Source organism: Aristolochia californica, unplaced genomic scaffold, assembly GCF_029961685.1.
Source record: "Aristolochia californica isolate CCGP_79_NKW_82.1479 unplaced genomic scaffold, dmAriCali1.0.hap1 SCAF_11, whole genome shotgun sequence".
Lineage (NCBI taxonomy): Eukaryota > Viridiplantae > Streptophyta > Magnoliopsida > Piperales > Aristolochiaceae > Aristolochia > Aristolochia californica.
The window spans coordinates 4,889,234-4,904,040 of NW_027181782.1; the positions used below are offsets into that span (position 1 = coordinate 4,889,234).

Genomic DNA, 14,807 nt, shown 5'->3' on the forward strand with positions numbered 1-14,807 from the left:
TTGCAGTAGAGGACTCCATCCATGGAAGAGTAGTTACTCATCTAAAGATATACATCATCAGCATAATTAATGGAAAATAAAAACAGATAAGCTTATATCAAATGGGTTATACTGATTTCAACAATACAACACTTTCTACCCAGAACAACAAGAAAAAAGGGGCTCTCCACAATGTCTGCATTTGAAGCAGGTCTTGTGATAGACCACACCATCAGCAAATAACATATCAACAATGTAAACAGTCCTATCACATGCCTTGCACTTCTCAAGAGTCCCAGTGAAAGCCATCTTGAAAAATCAAAACTCGAAGGAACAAACAAACAAACAGATGATAGTATGTAAACAATAAAGCCTCTGCAAAGAGGAAGGCCAGGTTCTTGGGTACCAACCCCTCCACCCCAACAGTTTTTATCTCAACCTCACCTTCGGTTTCCTCCCTATCCTCACCCTCGCCCATTCTGAGACTCCAAAACCGCCACCGTCACCTCCACCTTCTACACCGTCTCCAATAAATGGGAAATGGACCCCAGCCGAAGAAGCGAAGGCAGGGAAGATGACGACGAAGATGAAGAACAGAAGAAAGGTCTTCACCAATGCCATTCACTCCGCCATCTCCGACACGCTCGGCGTCTTGGAGATCGATCCTTCTGGCCAGATCCTCGCCACTGCTGGAATCGCTCGGAAAATTCGGATTCAGGTCGTTGGTAGGAGAGCATGTGATGAATTTCATCGAAGTTGGATTACAGCTATGCATGCGAGTCTTTATTCTTTAAGGCTAATCGTGCGAATTCTCTACTTACCAAGTTTATGCCCTTTATCCATTCTTTCCTATCCTAAAAAAGGAAACGTGGTTTCTTTCAATTCAAATCCCATTCCAATTGGAATTCTATCTGTAACCTCGGCCTATATATATAACACTCACTCTACTTCAGTCTCAACCTTCTCTCAAATTCTTCACTCTCAACCTTCTCTCAAATTCCCCATCACTCGACCACTTAGCACGCAAATGCCGAAACGCACCGCCATGTCCAAAGATGAGGATCGCCACAGTACCAAGAAGCGCCTCAAGTTGGTTACAAAGATATTTCCAACTACTTCAGAAGTCCATTGTGGATCGCAAGTGCTGCAAGGGATTAATGTTGCGCCTGTTGGAATGACTTGTCTTTAATATGCATGTTGCGCCTTCGCTAACAGACCGGTCTTTTGGCGCAATGTAAGTAACATGGTATCAGAGAAGGTGGTCTCGAGTTCGAGTCCCACTCCCCCCGTTTGTTTCGTCCCCGCATAGGTGGGACTTTGTCTTTGTTTCGTCCCCGTATAGGTGGGATTGTGCATTTGCATTTGTACACGGGTGTTCCCCGTGCGGGGGAGTGTTGGAATGACTTGTCTTTACTATGCATGTTGCGCTTTCGCTAACAGACCGGTCTTTTGGCGCAATGGTAAGTAACAGCGCCTACTCTTTCATCGGAACTACCGACCGGAATGCTTTCTCCTATCATCGAACATATTGATCGCCCTGAGTTTTTTTCTGCCAATTGTTGCAACGATCACCAACTCCGGTTGAAGAACCGTTTTGCTGACACCATAAAAAGGGCTCAAGAAAAACTTCGTGAGGTAGCTGAAACGAGGAAGAACGTTCGGCCCAGAGGAGTTTGTTTGCTTGCTCAATAGACCTTCTATGAAGATCTTGATGATAACTTCCTTTGTAAACAGACACTTGTATTTAATTTTGTGCTTCACTGTGAAAGTTTCTTTGATTCTTTATATTAATTACTAATTCTTTAATCGATAGATTAATTTTGGACTACAATCTTATTCTTTACATTAACCCTTTTAAAAGCTAAACCCATATTTTGTTGGGCATGCTGAAACCAACCTGTTGATTCACTCGACGTACGTTGTCTGATGGTGGCTCTTAAGCTGTTGGGATCCATTTTTTTTCTACAAGAGGAAGAAGAGTGGGTGGGTCCAGCTTTCAGTTTCCTCTATAAATGCAACGCAGCCTCCAAATCCTCTCCAAGAAGAGTGAAAGGTAGCGGAAACCCATACAAATTAAAGATCCCAAAAGCCCAACAATTACTTGCTCTGGTGTCCATGCTACTGCTGGCAACGACTCTGAATCTTGTGAGCTGCTACTCTTCCTCTTCCCTCGGCAGTTGCAGCCCTAACGGATATTTGAAAGGCAAGACCGGAAAGTGTAACACAGAGCATGATTCCGACTGCTGCAAGGCCGGTAAGTTGTACCCACAGTATCGTTGTTCTCCTCCCATAACCGGCAACACCCGTGCAACCATGACGATTAACAGCTTTGCGAAAGGCGGTGATGGCGGAGGTCCATCTGAGTGCGATAACAAGTACCATAGCGATGAGGAGTACGTGGTGGCGTTATCGACTGGATGGTACAACCATGGAAGTCGTTGCCTCCAAAAGATCAGGATCAATGCGAATGGAAAATCCGTTTTGGCTATGGTTGTCGATGAATGTGATTCGGTCTATGGTTGTGATTCTGATCATGACTTCCAGCCCCCATGCCCCAACAACATTGTCGATGCTTCTCCTGCTGTCTGGAAGGCGCTTGGCATCCCCAACTCCGAGGTCGGAGATTATGATATTAGCTGGTCAGATGCGTAAAGATTATCTTCTTAATGTTGGGCTCTCTACTTGATATATAGATCAAAGTAACGAGTTTGTAAACTATATATGTTTGTAAAACAAATAATTGAGTTCTTCTTTTCTTTCTGTTTGGTACGTAATAGAGTTCATTTTTAAACACATCTGGTAAAGAAAAAAAAAAGTGGTAGAGGAGGACGATGAGGAAGCCAGAGAATAATCGATGCACCCATTTGCCTAATCTATTCATTTTGTTTCTCTTTTTTTTCAGTAAGTCACTGCAAATAATAAATAACATCCTATGTTTTGGCATTTTGATCGTCTTTGTAATCGAGCGCAAGCAGGAGAAGAAGTTGGAAGCTATTAAGCAGTACCAAGGATGAAAATCCTAGGAGGCAGCTTATCAAACCCAATGTTCTTAGATTGGGAGATCAAGGAGAAAACATCACATGACATGAAACCATGGTTTTGAAAATCGAAACGTGTCAGCATTTCTCTGGCAACATCCTAACCAAAAAGTTGATGGGTTTTGTTGAGTTTCCTGATTTATCCCGGAAACCCCTTGATATGATATAAAACTCCATACTGCCATAGACGTAGACGTAGACCAGGATTGGAAAACTCAAATAGAAAACTCTTAGAGAGATTCTAATTGCGTAGGATTACAATTTCAAATTTTGATAATTCTTAGCCTTTTTTGAAAGAGGAAGCTTGAAACTGCAAGTCATGGCAGCAACTTGAAAACACCTGTGTTACCAAGGAAATTCCCAATTTCTTTCACTTCTTCATTCACGTATAGCTTCTCTGCCTTCTCTTTGTCCAATTCTATTAATTAATTTTACAAAAAATATAGCTTTGCAATGGATGAGACATAACGGGAGCAGGTAAATATTACAAAAAAGAAGAAGATCACAATGCCCCATTTTTCAGATCCAGTGGAATACCACATATTTTCAATTTGCTTTTGATTTAGGTTTATAGAAAGCATAGAGGTTCCCAATTTCTTTCACTGCTTCTTTCAAGTACATATAGCAGCTCTTCCTCCTTGTTATCGACCCCTATAAGGATTTGCGTAGCTTTGATTCTTGATTGTTGGTAGGCAAGTGTCATGTGACACTCCTAGTGTCTTTTGTCTTGACGACTAGTTTTCATCTACCTGTTTACTTATTATCTTGCAAAACCTTCACCTAATGTTGAGGAAGGTTTTCCTTGTTGTTCAGTACTTATTGTCTGAGGACCAAGCAAAAGCCAGAAATGGATGTCTATGTTGGATTTAGGATCTCATGATGAAGGAAGTGAAGTAATCAATAAAAGGTAGATGATAGGCCGACTAGTCACCAAGGAAAAGTCAAAAATGGATATCTATGTTAGACTTAAGATCCCATCATGAAGGAAGTGAAGTAATCAGTCAAAGGTAGACGATAGGACAAAGGGAAGAAAGAAGAGAAGGAGGAAGAGAGAAAGAAGAAAGAGAAAAAGATTGTGAGAGAGAGAAGTGGACGGCTAGAGTGTTTGAGAAGGGGGGAAAGAAGGATTAGGGTTTTAGTCGGATCCCTAGTCCTCCCCCTCACTTGTATTTATAATAATTGATATATCAAGAATTACATCAATACCTTTTACCCAAAGAAGGGAGGAAAATGGACAAAAATAAAGGATCGTTTAGATTATTGCTACTATATAAGTTGTTTCTTCTAACGCTCGCCCTCAAGTTGGGGGATATAAAACATCGTAGATACCTTGTTTGCCGTATATAATGGTTTTGATCTTGGATGTGACTAACTTTGTAAGTATGTCTCCCACCTGTCCTTGAGATGAAACATGTCTAAGATATAAAATACTACCTTAAAATTTCTCTCGTATAAAGTGGCAGTCTACCTCAATATATTTTTTTATTTTTCTTGTGGAAGATCAGATATGAAGTAATATTAATGGTAGCCTAGTTGTCACAATATAATTCCATAGGAGCTTCTTTGTAGAACTCCAATTCAATAAGAAAGGATCTGATCCATAGAAGCTCACTCATTGCATGGGCCATAGCTCTAAGATATCATGAATCATCCATCCAATTCATGATGTTTTGGTTTCTTTGTTTTTAGTTTGTTTTTGCCTTGTTTTCTATTATGCGTTCATCTATATTGAAGAAAGATAAATATCTAGTCATCCCATTCTTTCATTTCCTTCAAAACTCTTAGATTTTGTACATTGTCTTCCTCCCCTCGTCGAGGGCCCATTCCTAGTGTGTCTGCAATGAAAACCATTACCTTCTCTTATTAAAATTGAGCTCTGCATCAAGAGTGACGACTTTTAAACTCACACACGCAACGTGGAGAAAGTTGAACAACTCTGCTCCAACCTCCAAGAACTCCAAACGCCAAAGGTTTATCAAAACTAGTTGGTCTTCTATGCGCTCCTTCTTCTACCTCTTCGTCTTTGCTTCACTTAATGATACATTCATTTACATTACTGATTTATCTGGATGTCACAAGACACTGCATGTTAGTGGTGGTGGATTGAAATTTAAAGCAGACAAGGATGAGTCTTCACCATTTGGTGCCTTGCTTGTGATACGAAGGATTTGGGATAAGAGAAGACAATAGAGGAAGAAGAGACGACGAAGAATTAGGAGGAGAAGAGAATTAGAGATAAGAAGAGACTAATTGAGAATCAAATCCATATGCCTTTTATTGAAATCATTCAGGCTTTATATAGCCATACAACTGACGAAAATACAACTGATCAACACCCACTACAAATAACTAAACAAACATGATCACCCACGTACATATAACTAAACAACAACTGCTAATGGTCTTTGTGGTTTGGTGCATGTGACATGGCACATATCATTCCCCACAGCTTAAAGATCCTTGTCCTCAAGGATGAAATTAGGATATGATCCTTATCCTTAAGCTAGTTTATAATCTACTTTCTTATTGGTATGGAACAAAGAAACGTTGGGAGAACTTCATGGAGGGTTTGCTTCTGGTGGATCGTTCTCAACATCCTCGATGCCCATATGGGGTGAATCCTCGATCATAAGTAATTGTAGTCGTTCGTAACGATGGCCTGGAACGAACTTCTCGTCACAATAATAACATAACCCCTTCTCTCGATGTTCTCGTGCCTCTTGGTTGGTTATTCGGCAGAAGGTTGCTAGTTGAGTTTTGGTTTATGCATTGGGGTGGTGGAGGTCCTAGCACACCAGTTATTGGGTTGGATGAAACCTTGAGTGTCACAAAAGTTGGTTGGAAAAGTAGTTGGTGATTTGGTTGCATCTGCAACTGATTGCGTTCCTCAATGAGCCGAGTCACTCCTATTGTATCACCCAAGGTTCTAGGTTGTTTAATTTTAACGTCGATGTGAATGTTGTCTTGAAGTCCTACAATAAAATAACCAATTAGAAACTTTTCTGGTAGGCCGTCCACTCAGTGGGAAATCATTTCAAAAGCTTTTTGATAAGTTTCTACGGTTGTGGTTTGTTTGAGGCGATTCAAAGCTTCTGAAGGGTCCCCGTAGTCGGTTGGACCAAATCGAAGTTGTATAGCCTTGGTAAACTCATCCCATGCGAATGGTTTGCGAAATTTCGTCAACCACCTTTGCCATTGCAAGGCGATGCCCTCTAAATGGAAGGAGGCTGGCTGAACTTGTAGTTCTGGTACAATTTGTTTGAATTCAAAGTATTGCTCAGCCTTGTAAATCCATCCAGTTGGGTCATCTCCGTTAAAATTTGGAAAGGACAACTTGAGGTGTTGATGAGAGCGGTCATTTATAGTGTTTGAGCGAGAAATATGTGGGTGTGAGGATTCATCACGTGCAAATGGGTTGGTTTCAGAAGGGCTAATGTTTTGGCTACGGAAGGCTCGAAGAGCCTGGAGCTCGGTTAACACTGCTTGTAAGGCTGTGTTCACCTGATCGAAACTTGACTCGTGTCGTGCCAAGATTTCGTTGACCTCGTTGCAGAACTCTGTGTTCGTTTTGCCGCGAGTATCCATGGACGGAATCAGATTTTTTTTTTATTTTTTTTTTGGCTCTAGGTTTCGGAAAGCTCTGGGCTTTCATCAAATCCGGACGAGTCTACGGAGACGTCAATAGCAGCAGCAAACAAAAACTTTTTCTTCCCTAAATTCTCGATTCCGGTACCGTCAGTGGCAATGACGAAATTATCAATTTTGGTTCCGTCGGCGGCGATGACGGCTTCGGTGGTGCAGCTCAAGTCCTAGCAACAGCAACGACAGCGCTAATGAAGCTCTGCAGCTCTGAGTTTGCAGCGGCGAGGAAGGTTTGTGGCTCAGATTTCTTCCCGAACAGAGATTTGCGAGTCTGAATTCGGAATTTCTTCCCAACGACCGGGTAAGGTCTGCGGTGACTCTGATTTTGGAATTTCTTTCCGGTGACAAAGGAAAGTTTGCGGCGATTCCAACAGCATTGAGGAAGATCTATGGGTCTGATTCGCAGTGGCAACGGTAGAGGCGAAGAGGCGATGATGGCTTCAGATGCAGAGCTCGAGTCCCGACAGCAGCAACGACAGCGTTGAGGAAGTGGGTGGCTTCAGATTTTCTTCCCAAACAAAGATTTTCTATGATTTCGAAATTTCTTCCTGAACAGAGATTTTCTCTGATTTCAGAATTTCTTCCCAACGACAGAGGGAAGGGCTGCGGTCACTCAAATTTTCGTAATTGCTTCTCAGTGATGGAAATTGACAGCCGAGAGAGAAGGAAAGATTCACAGCAGAATTCAGTACGACTTGGAAGAGAAGTTGCGTTGGAGAGACCAAAAAAAAGTTGGAACAGAGAGGTTTGAAAGGAAGCGGCGACAGCAGTTTGGAGATTGACAGCCGAGAGAGAAGGGAAGATTTACGGCAGAGTTCAGTACGACTTGGAAGACGAGTTGCCTCGGAGAGAACAAAAAAATGTTGGAATAGAGAGGTTTGAAAGGAAGCGATGACAGCAGTTTGAAGAAGATTATTTCGAGTTTTCGAAAGACGGAAAGGATGGAAGGAAAGAATTTGATTTTCTGGGTAGAGTTGGGGGAATTGAAGAGCATCGGCAGAGAGAGACGTAGAGACAGAGGAAGGGAACTAGCAGAATGGAATCCCGGAGTCGTAACTGCTCTAATACCACTGATACAAAGGATTTGGGATAAGAGAAGAGAATAGAGGAAGAAGGGACGACGAAGAATTAGGAGGAGAAGAGAATTAGAGATAAGAAGAGACTAATTGAGAATCAAATCCATATGCCTTTTATTGAAATCATTCAAGCTTTATATAGCCATACAACAGATCAACACCCACTACAAATAACTAAACAAACATGATTACCTACATACATATAACTAAACAACAACTGTTAATGGTCTTTGTGGCACATATCAGCTTGCTGCACAAGACGTTGTACACGTTGCATGGAACTTGGAACTGATGCTCTGCATATCAAGCTTACAAGTTTTGCCGTTGAGGGATAAAGTATTACAGACCCATATCCAATCTTATTTATGGTCTCCCCAGTCTTATTTAATGCCCAAGAGGGGAAGACGAAGACCCCTCGGCCTCCTCTTTTGTTTTTTTGTGAGAAATTCTAGCAGAAATATAAGAGAGGAGTCCTCCCTCTCTAATTACTTAATTTATTTATTTATTTATACATTGGACAGGAAGCAGTAGCAGTAATTAAATTCGTGTCCATGTATTCCAGATGCCTTGTCAAGCGAACAGCAACACTTTAAAGTACGAAGCTTTCTGTAATTAATTTATAATTTTTATCTTAAATTGGCTGTGAGAGTTGCCGTAGATAGAAGAACCTGCTGCTAAACCCTTGTTTTGTTTGGGCATGCTGAAACCAACCTGTTGATGTCCTTTTATTCACTCGACGTACGTTGTCTGATGGGGGCTCTTAAGCTGTTGGGATCCATTTTTTGTCAACAAGAGGAAGAAGCATGGGTGGGTCGAGCTTTCAGTTTCCTCTATAAATGCAACGCAGCCTCCAAATCCTCTCCAAGAAGAGTGAAAGATAGCGGAAACCCATACAAATTAAAGATGTCAAAAGATCAACAATTACTTGCTCTGGTGTCCATGCTACTGCTGGCAATGACTCTGAATCTTGTGAGCTGCTACTCTTCCTCCTCCCTCGGCAGTTGCAGTCCTAGTGGGTATTTGAAAGGCAAGACCGGAAAGTGTAACACAGAGCATGATTCCGACTGCTGCAAGGCTGGTAAGTTGTACCCACAGTATCGTTGTTCTCCTCCCATAACCGGCAACACCCGTGCAACCATGACAATTAACAGTTTTGCGAAAGGCGGTGATGGCGGAGGTCCGTCTGAGTGCGATAACAAGTACCATAGCGATGAGGAGTTCGTGGTGGCGTTGTCGACTGGATGGTACAACCATGGAAGTCGTTGCCTCCAAAAGATCAGGATCAATGCGAATGGGAAATCTGTTTTGGCTAAGGTCGTCGATGAATGTGATTCCGTCTATGGTTGTGATTCCGATCATGACTTCCAGCCCCCATGCCCCAACAACATTGTCGATGCTTCTCCTGCTGTCTGGAAGGCTCTTGGCATCAACTCCGACATAGGAGATTATGATATTAGCTGGTCAAATGCGTAAAGATTGTCTTCTTAATGTTGGCCTCTCTACTTGATATATAGTTCAAAAATAATGAGTTTGTAAACTATAAATGCACGTGAAACAAATAATGATAGTATGACATACTTTTCTTTATCTTTTCTCTCTGTTTGGTACGTAATAGGGTTCATTTTTAAACAGATCAGATAAAGAAAAAAAAAGAAAGCCCCTCAAACAGATCAGCTTTCACTAGTCTCAGACCCATTCATCCTATGTCAGTGGATCTGTTTCTTATTGGAGAAAGAGTTGGAAGCTATTGAGCAGTAACAAGGATGAAAAACCCAGGAGGCCGCTTATACAACCCAATGTTCTTAGATTGGGAGATCTAACATCGCATGACTTGAAATCATGGTTTTGAAAATCGAAACGTGTCAGCATTTCTCTGGCAACATGTTTCCATTTCTTACTTGGGGAAACAAAAACACTAGGTAGTTTCCATTTACAGGAAACTAACCAAAATGTTGATGGGTTTAGTTGAGTTTCCTGATTTATCCCGTAAACACCTTGATATGATACACAATTCCAAACTGCCATAGAACAAAACACAATGTAGACATAGACCTAGATTAGAAAACTCAAATAGGAAAAGTTTGAGATATTTGTTCCCAAGAGAGATTCTAATGTCTTCTGATTTGTTGAAGAATAGGTATGGAAGAGTCTTACATGATTCTCACAATAAGAAGTCTCACAAAGCCAAAATTATTATGGTGGAGTCTTATAGAAGTACCACAAAATGAGGTATCAAAGAAGAGTTTCAGTTAAAGATGTTTTAGCTATCTTAATCTTCTATTTATGTTCACTTGTTAAATGACTTATCTTTTAGTGTTTAACTTTGGGTGTAATTGAGACAAGGGTCGTTTGATTATAATCATATTTTACTTGTATCTTCTATTATAAATAGAGGCTCATGTACTCAAATTACGACATGTCACGAAGCTTTTCTCTTTGAGAAATTCAAGGTATGTAATATTTTGCTTCGATGTTGTTTTCAAGTTTTGTGTTTTTATTACTTGGTTGTGTATCTTTCGCATAGTTAACTTCAAAAAATTGTGGTCACCCTAAAAAAGTTATACTGGGTCAAGTTTAATAAGTTATACCACTATATTCTCCCCTAGTTTTTTTTTAAAGTCACTTTGGAAGTCTGAGTGTTGCATTGTTGCCTACTTTGAAGTAAAAAGCTTCGTTCATGAATATTTTATGACCTGTTAGATTTCTTCATTCTGTAATTTGACCCTTGCCAACTCATATGTGAATATCTCCTTAAATATAGATCAGCTTCAACTTTTGAGCCATTGTATACCATCAAGAATGAGACTTTATCTGAAAAATTGTATATCAAAAGAAAGACATGTGAGTCTAATTTCTCACCTATCCATCCAATTCTAAATTGAACTTTTGAGAAGGAGACATCGATCTTGGAAAGGTCAATGATCGTGTTAGCGAAAAAAAAAAAGAGTATTTAGTTAGACCAGATTAAAGACACCAAAATCGATCGAATTATTTCTAGAAAAATAAGTATATTTTATATATTAAAGTTATACTTTATGGAATCAAAGTCTAGTTTCAAAAGAAAAAAATTTCATGTCAACCTGATGTATATTTAAGAAGATATTTGCATTGGAGTCGTCAAGGGTCAAGTTACAGAATGAAGAAAATCAAGAAGGTCATAAAAGATTCAAGAAAAAAATATTTTAAAGTCAATATAGGTATCAGTTTAAATCTATTTGAGTCAAGTTTCTTAAGAAATCATTTTTTTAATATTTTGAGCTATATTTGTTAAGATATATTAGAAGTACCAAAGGTCAATACTACCAAAAATCTCTTTTTTCCCTATTCTCTCTCATATTATCTCTCCATGCATTGACGTGAATTGAGTTTTCTTTTCCCCTCAAATCTAAATTTTTTAACCAAATTTTTCTTCTAATAAGAAAGTTTTGGTCAGACTTAATCACTCTATGATATGTTCATTCAAGGTATGCAATATCTTACTTCAATGTTATTTTCATGTTTTGCATTTTTTTTACTTGGTTGTGTATCTTATGCACCGTCAACTCCAAAAATTGTGGTCACCCCTCACCCCACCCCAAAAAAAAAAAAAAAAATACTTCATCAAATTTATTAAGATCTACCATTATTGTCTCCCCTAGTTTTTTTTTTTTTTAAAGGTCACTGGAAGTATGAGTATTGCATAGTCACCTCCTTTTGGTTAAAATTTATTTTCCTCTAGTATCTGTTGAATTTATCATCTTGTAATTTTATCACTTCGGTTCAAAGACCCACTACCTAAAAAGTATAGAAATGTGTCCAACAACTAGTTTGAGTCAAGTCTTTCATTCCTCACCCAAGATGTGAATTGTATTTGAGCTACCCTTAAAAAGTGAGATGTCTCTTTGTTAAGCCTTAAAGTTTGGCCATTTTTTCGCCCTTAAAATTGAGCAGAGTGTGTTTTAGATTGTGACCATTTTTTAATAGTGTATGAAGCTTTGTCATATGACTAGGAGTGATTTTCTTCTTCCACATTGTATTTTGTTCAAGTTGGGTCTCTATGTCTTTTTTATCTCCAGCTTGAGGGGGAGAATTAGAAGAAGAAATACAAAAAAAAAGTATTTTGTTCCACATATTGTGGTAATTTTATGTGACATAAATATTCAAGAAAGGGGGAGCACAACAAATGATGTTTTTGCATCTATGAATTTTTTTCCAGCAAAAGAAAGTTGAAGACCAAGAATCCTTTTCATTACAAGCTGAAACTCCAGCTTGAGGTGGAGTGTTGAAGACCAAGTATGGAAGAGTCTTACATGACTCTCACAATAAGAAGTCGCATAGAGATAGAATTAATATGGTGCAGTCTTATAGGAATCTCAAAGGAGGATGTCTCATTCAAGAGTCTCATGTAAAGGTGTTTTAGTTATGTTAATTTTCTATTTATGTTCAATTATTTTATGACTTATATTTTAGTGTTTAACTTTGGGTATAATTGGGATAAGGTAAAAGATAAGTCCTACAACAATTGAACAACTGAACATAAATAGAAGAATAACATAACTAAAACACCTTTAATTGAGACTCTTCTCTGAGATCTCCCTCCATGAGACTCTTATTAGACTCCACCATATTAATTTTGGCTACGAAAGATTTCTTAATGTGGGAGTCATGTAAATCTTTTCTATACCTGCTCTTCAATAATAATGGTGGAAAATTTTTGGAGATTTTTTGTGAAAATTTGTAGAGGTTACTCTAATTCTGTTTTATGATGGTAAAGTGTGTTTGAATGACAATAAAGATATTTAAAGATGGTCCAATTCGAGTGGCATGAAGTGTTTGAGATCTCTAATGATGTAGGTTTGGAGAGTTTGAAGAGAAATCTAACAAGTACAAAGAAGGTAAAAGAGACCAAGATTTGAAAATTGGAAGAATTTGGAATGATTTCACCCAGTGTCAAAAGAAGATTACAATCGAGTCGAAGGTTCACGACAAGGTTCAATCAAGCTAGAGAGGCCATATGAGCTATAGAGGACAAAGAAGAGTTCAAGTGCCCAACCAACCCCCACGACCCCCAACACCAAGACAATCCGTAAAATATTAAAAAAAAAAAGAAACTGACATGATATCAGTCAATGGCGCATAGGTCCCTTGATCAGTGGCACTAGAAAATGCATGAAAGAAAGAATTAAAGAGAAAAGAAGAGAAAAAAAATTCTCCATGCACAAATAACTATGTTAGAAATTCTTCTTAGATTTATTTTTGAAATAACTACTACTTTTTTGGTAGATATCAAATTTTGTCAAAATGATTTATTCATAAAAAGAAAAGCCTAAACAGGGAAAGGGATAAAATTAATTGCAAAGAGCATAGAAACTTCATGTTTAGAATTTGTTAGAGAAATTATTTCTGACTATAAATTAATTTTTTTCTAGAGGATTCCAAATCCATTGGAAGTGGTTATATTGAAAAAAAAATCCAAAAAAATTTATTTTACACCAAAAAGTTGATTCCACCATAGAAACAACTTTCCCTAGAGTAGGAAAGTTATGATTTAAAGAATGTTTTTGACAAAAAAAAGATTTTCTTCTAAAAATTAGTACCTTTATTGAGAAAAAAATCTTTACACGGAAAATAAATAAATTATTTCTAATATATTTTTTTTACTGATAAATAGGGTATTTTTTGAAAAAACAATCCATTTAAAAATAATTTACAGCAAAATAATCTTTTTCTTATAGTGGAGCTGTAAAATTCAATATAAAGAATTGCTCCCCAAAAATCAAAATCTTGGAGTGGAAATACTTACAGGGGAAGAGGATGTGTGAGATTGCCGACTAAGTTGTAATTTGTTAGTTAAAGTGTAGTAAGATGATAGTAATAATTATTTGGTTTGAATGATGCAAACCACTTTTTTTTTTAATTTTTGGAGAATAAAATTAATTCACTAATTTATTTTATTAATTGAGTACAATGAGATGAACTTATAATAAAAAAAAACAAGTATAATCAAGTTACAATTAAACTACTCAATTCATAGTTACACCCAAAATCTAACTCCTATGATGAATACTATAATAATTACAAAACAGTCAAATATAAAGAAGACTTAAAATAAACAAAAACACTTTTGTGATACTACTTCCTATAAAACTCTAGTTAGACTCCACCATATTAATTCTCCTTATTTGAGACATTTTCCTATGAGAGGCATGTAAAACTCTTCCACAATTGTTCTTCAAAACTCCCCATCATGTTAGAGTTTGTAACTTTAGCATGGAAGGAAAAAAATTATTAGTCTTCAATTTTCAACTTCAATAAAAAAATATGACAGAAAAAAAATCAATCATAGTTGTACAACAAAACTCAATACACTAGTCTGAAAAAAAAAAAACTCTACTCAATTTCAGACGCAAAAAAAGGCCTAATTTTTAGGCATAAAAAGAGATTATTCAATTTTTAAAGATAGCAAAAAAAACACCTTTTGAGTGAAGAATAAAATGACTTGACTCACACTAGATGTTGTCGCACACCTATACTTTGTAAGTAGTGGGTCTATGCATTAATCCGTAGTTAATTTTGTCCTACAAAAAAAACAAAAACAAAAAGTTTATTGGAGAGGGAATTTAAAAAAAATCATCTATATAAGAGTGAATTTGTAGCATACAAATAGAAGGTAATACTGAAGAGATAGAAAGAGAAACTTTGGCATGCATGGCTACTATATGGTACATGTAAAACAAGATTTTGATAGAGAATAAAGTAGAATGATTTGTATGCTTGTGAATTTATGAGGCAAGCAATTAAACATACAAAATTTGGAGCCTAGAATTTATGGACGCAAAGGAAAAGGAACCAGAATTGAAACACATTGGCTTAACTTTGAGGAAAGAACTTAAAACTCGGATTTTCACATGCAACATAATTCTAGCATAACCTTTGATTCTTTATATATTGATATCTCTCTTTGGAAACATAGGTTTGAGAAATAGTTTATTGGGTTAGAAACTAGACTCACAAAGATTCATTTTAGAGATATAATTCACAATATGACCTCTCATTCTTGACAGTATAAAATGCCTAAAAAAATTAAGCATTT

General features: G+C 37.7%; 1 protein-coding gene across 1 annotated transcript; it reads left to right on the plus strand.

Moving 5' to 3' along the window:
* Positions 1-1,905: 1,905 nt before the first annotated feature.
* On the plus strand, positions 1,906-9,264 carry LOC137943519 (uncharacterized). Its single transcript, XM_068789014.1, has 2 exons — positions 1,906-2,627; positions 8,737-9,264. Exons 1-2 carry the CDS (start codon positions 1,906-1,908, stop codon positions 9,206-9,208), a joined length of 1,194 nt encoding a protein of 397 aa, XP_068645115.1. The 3' UTR covers positions 9,209-9,264.
* The last annotated feature ends 5,543 nt before the right edge of the window (positions 9,265-14,807 follow it).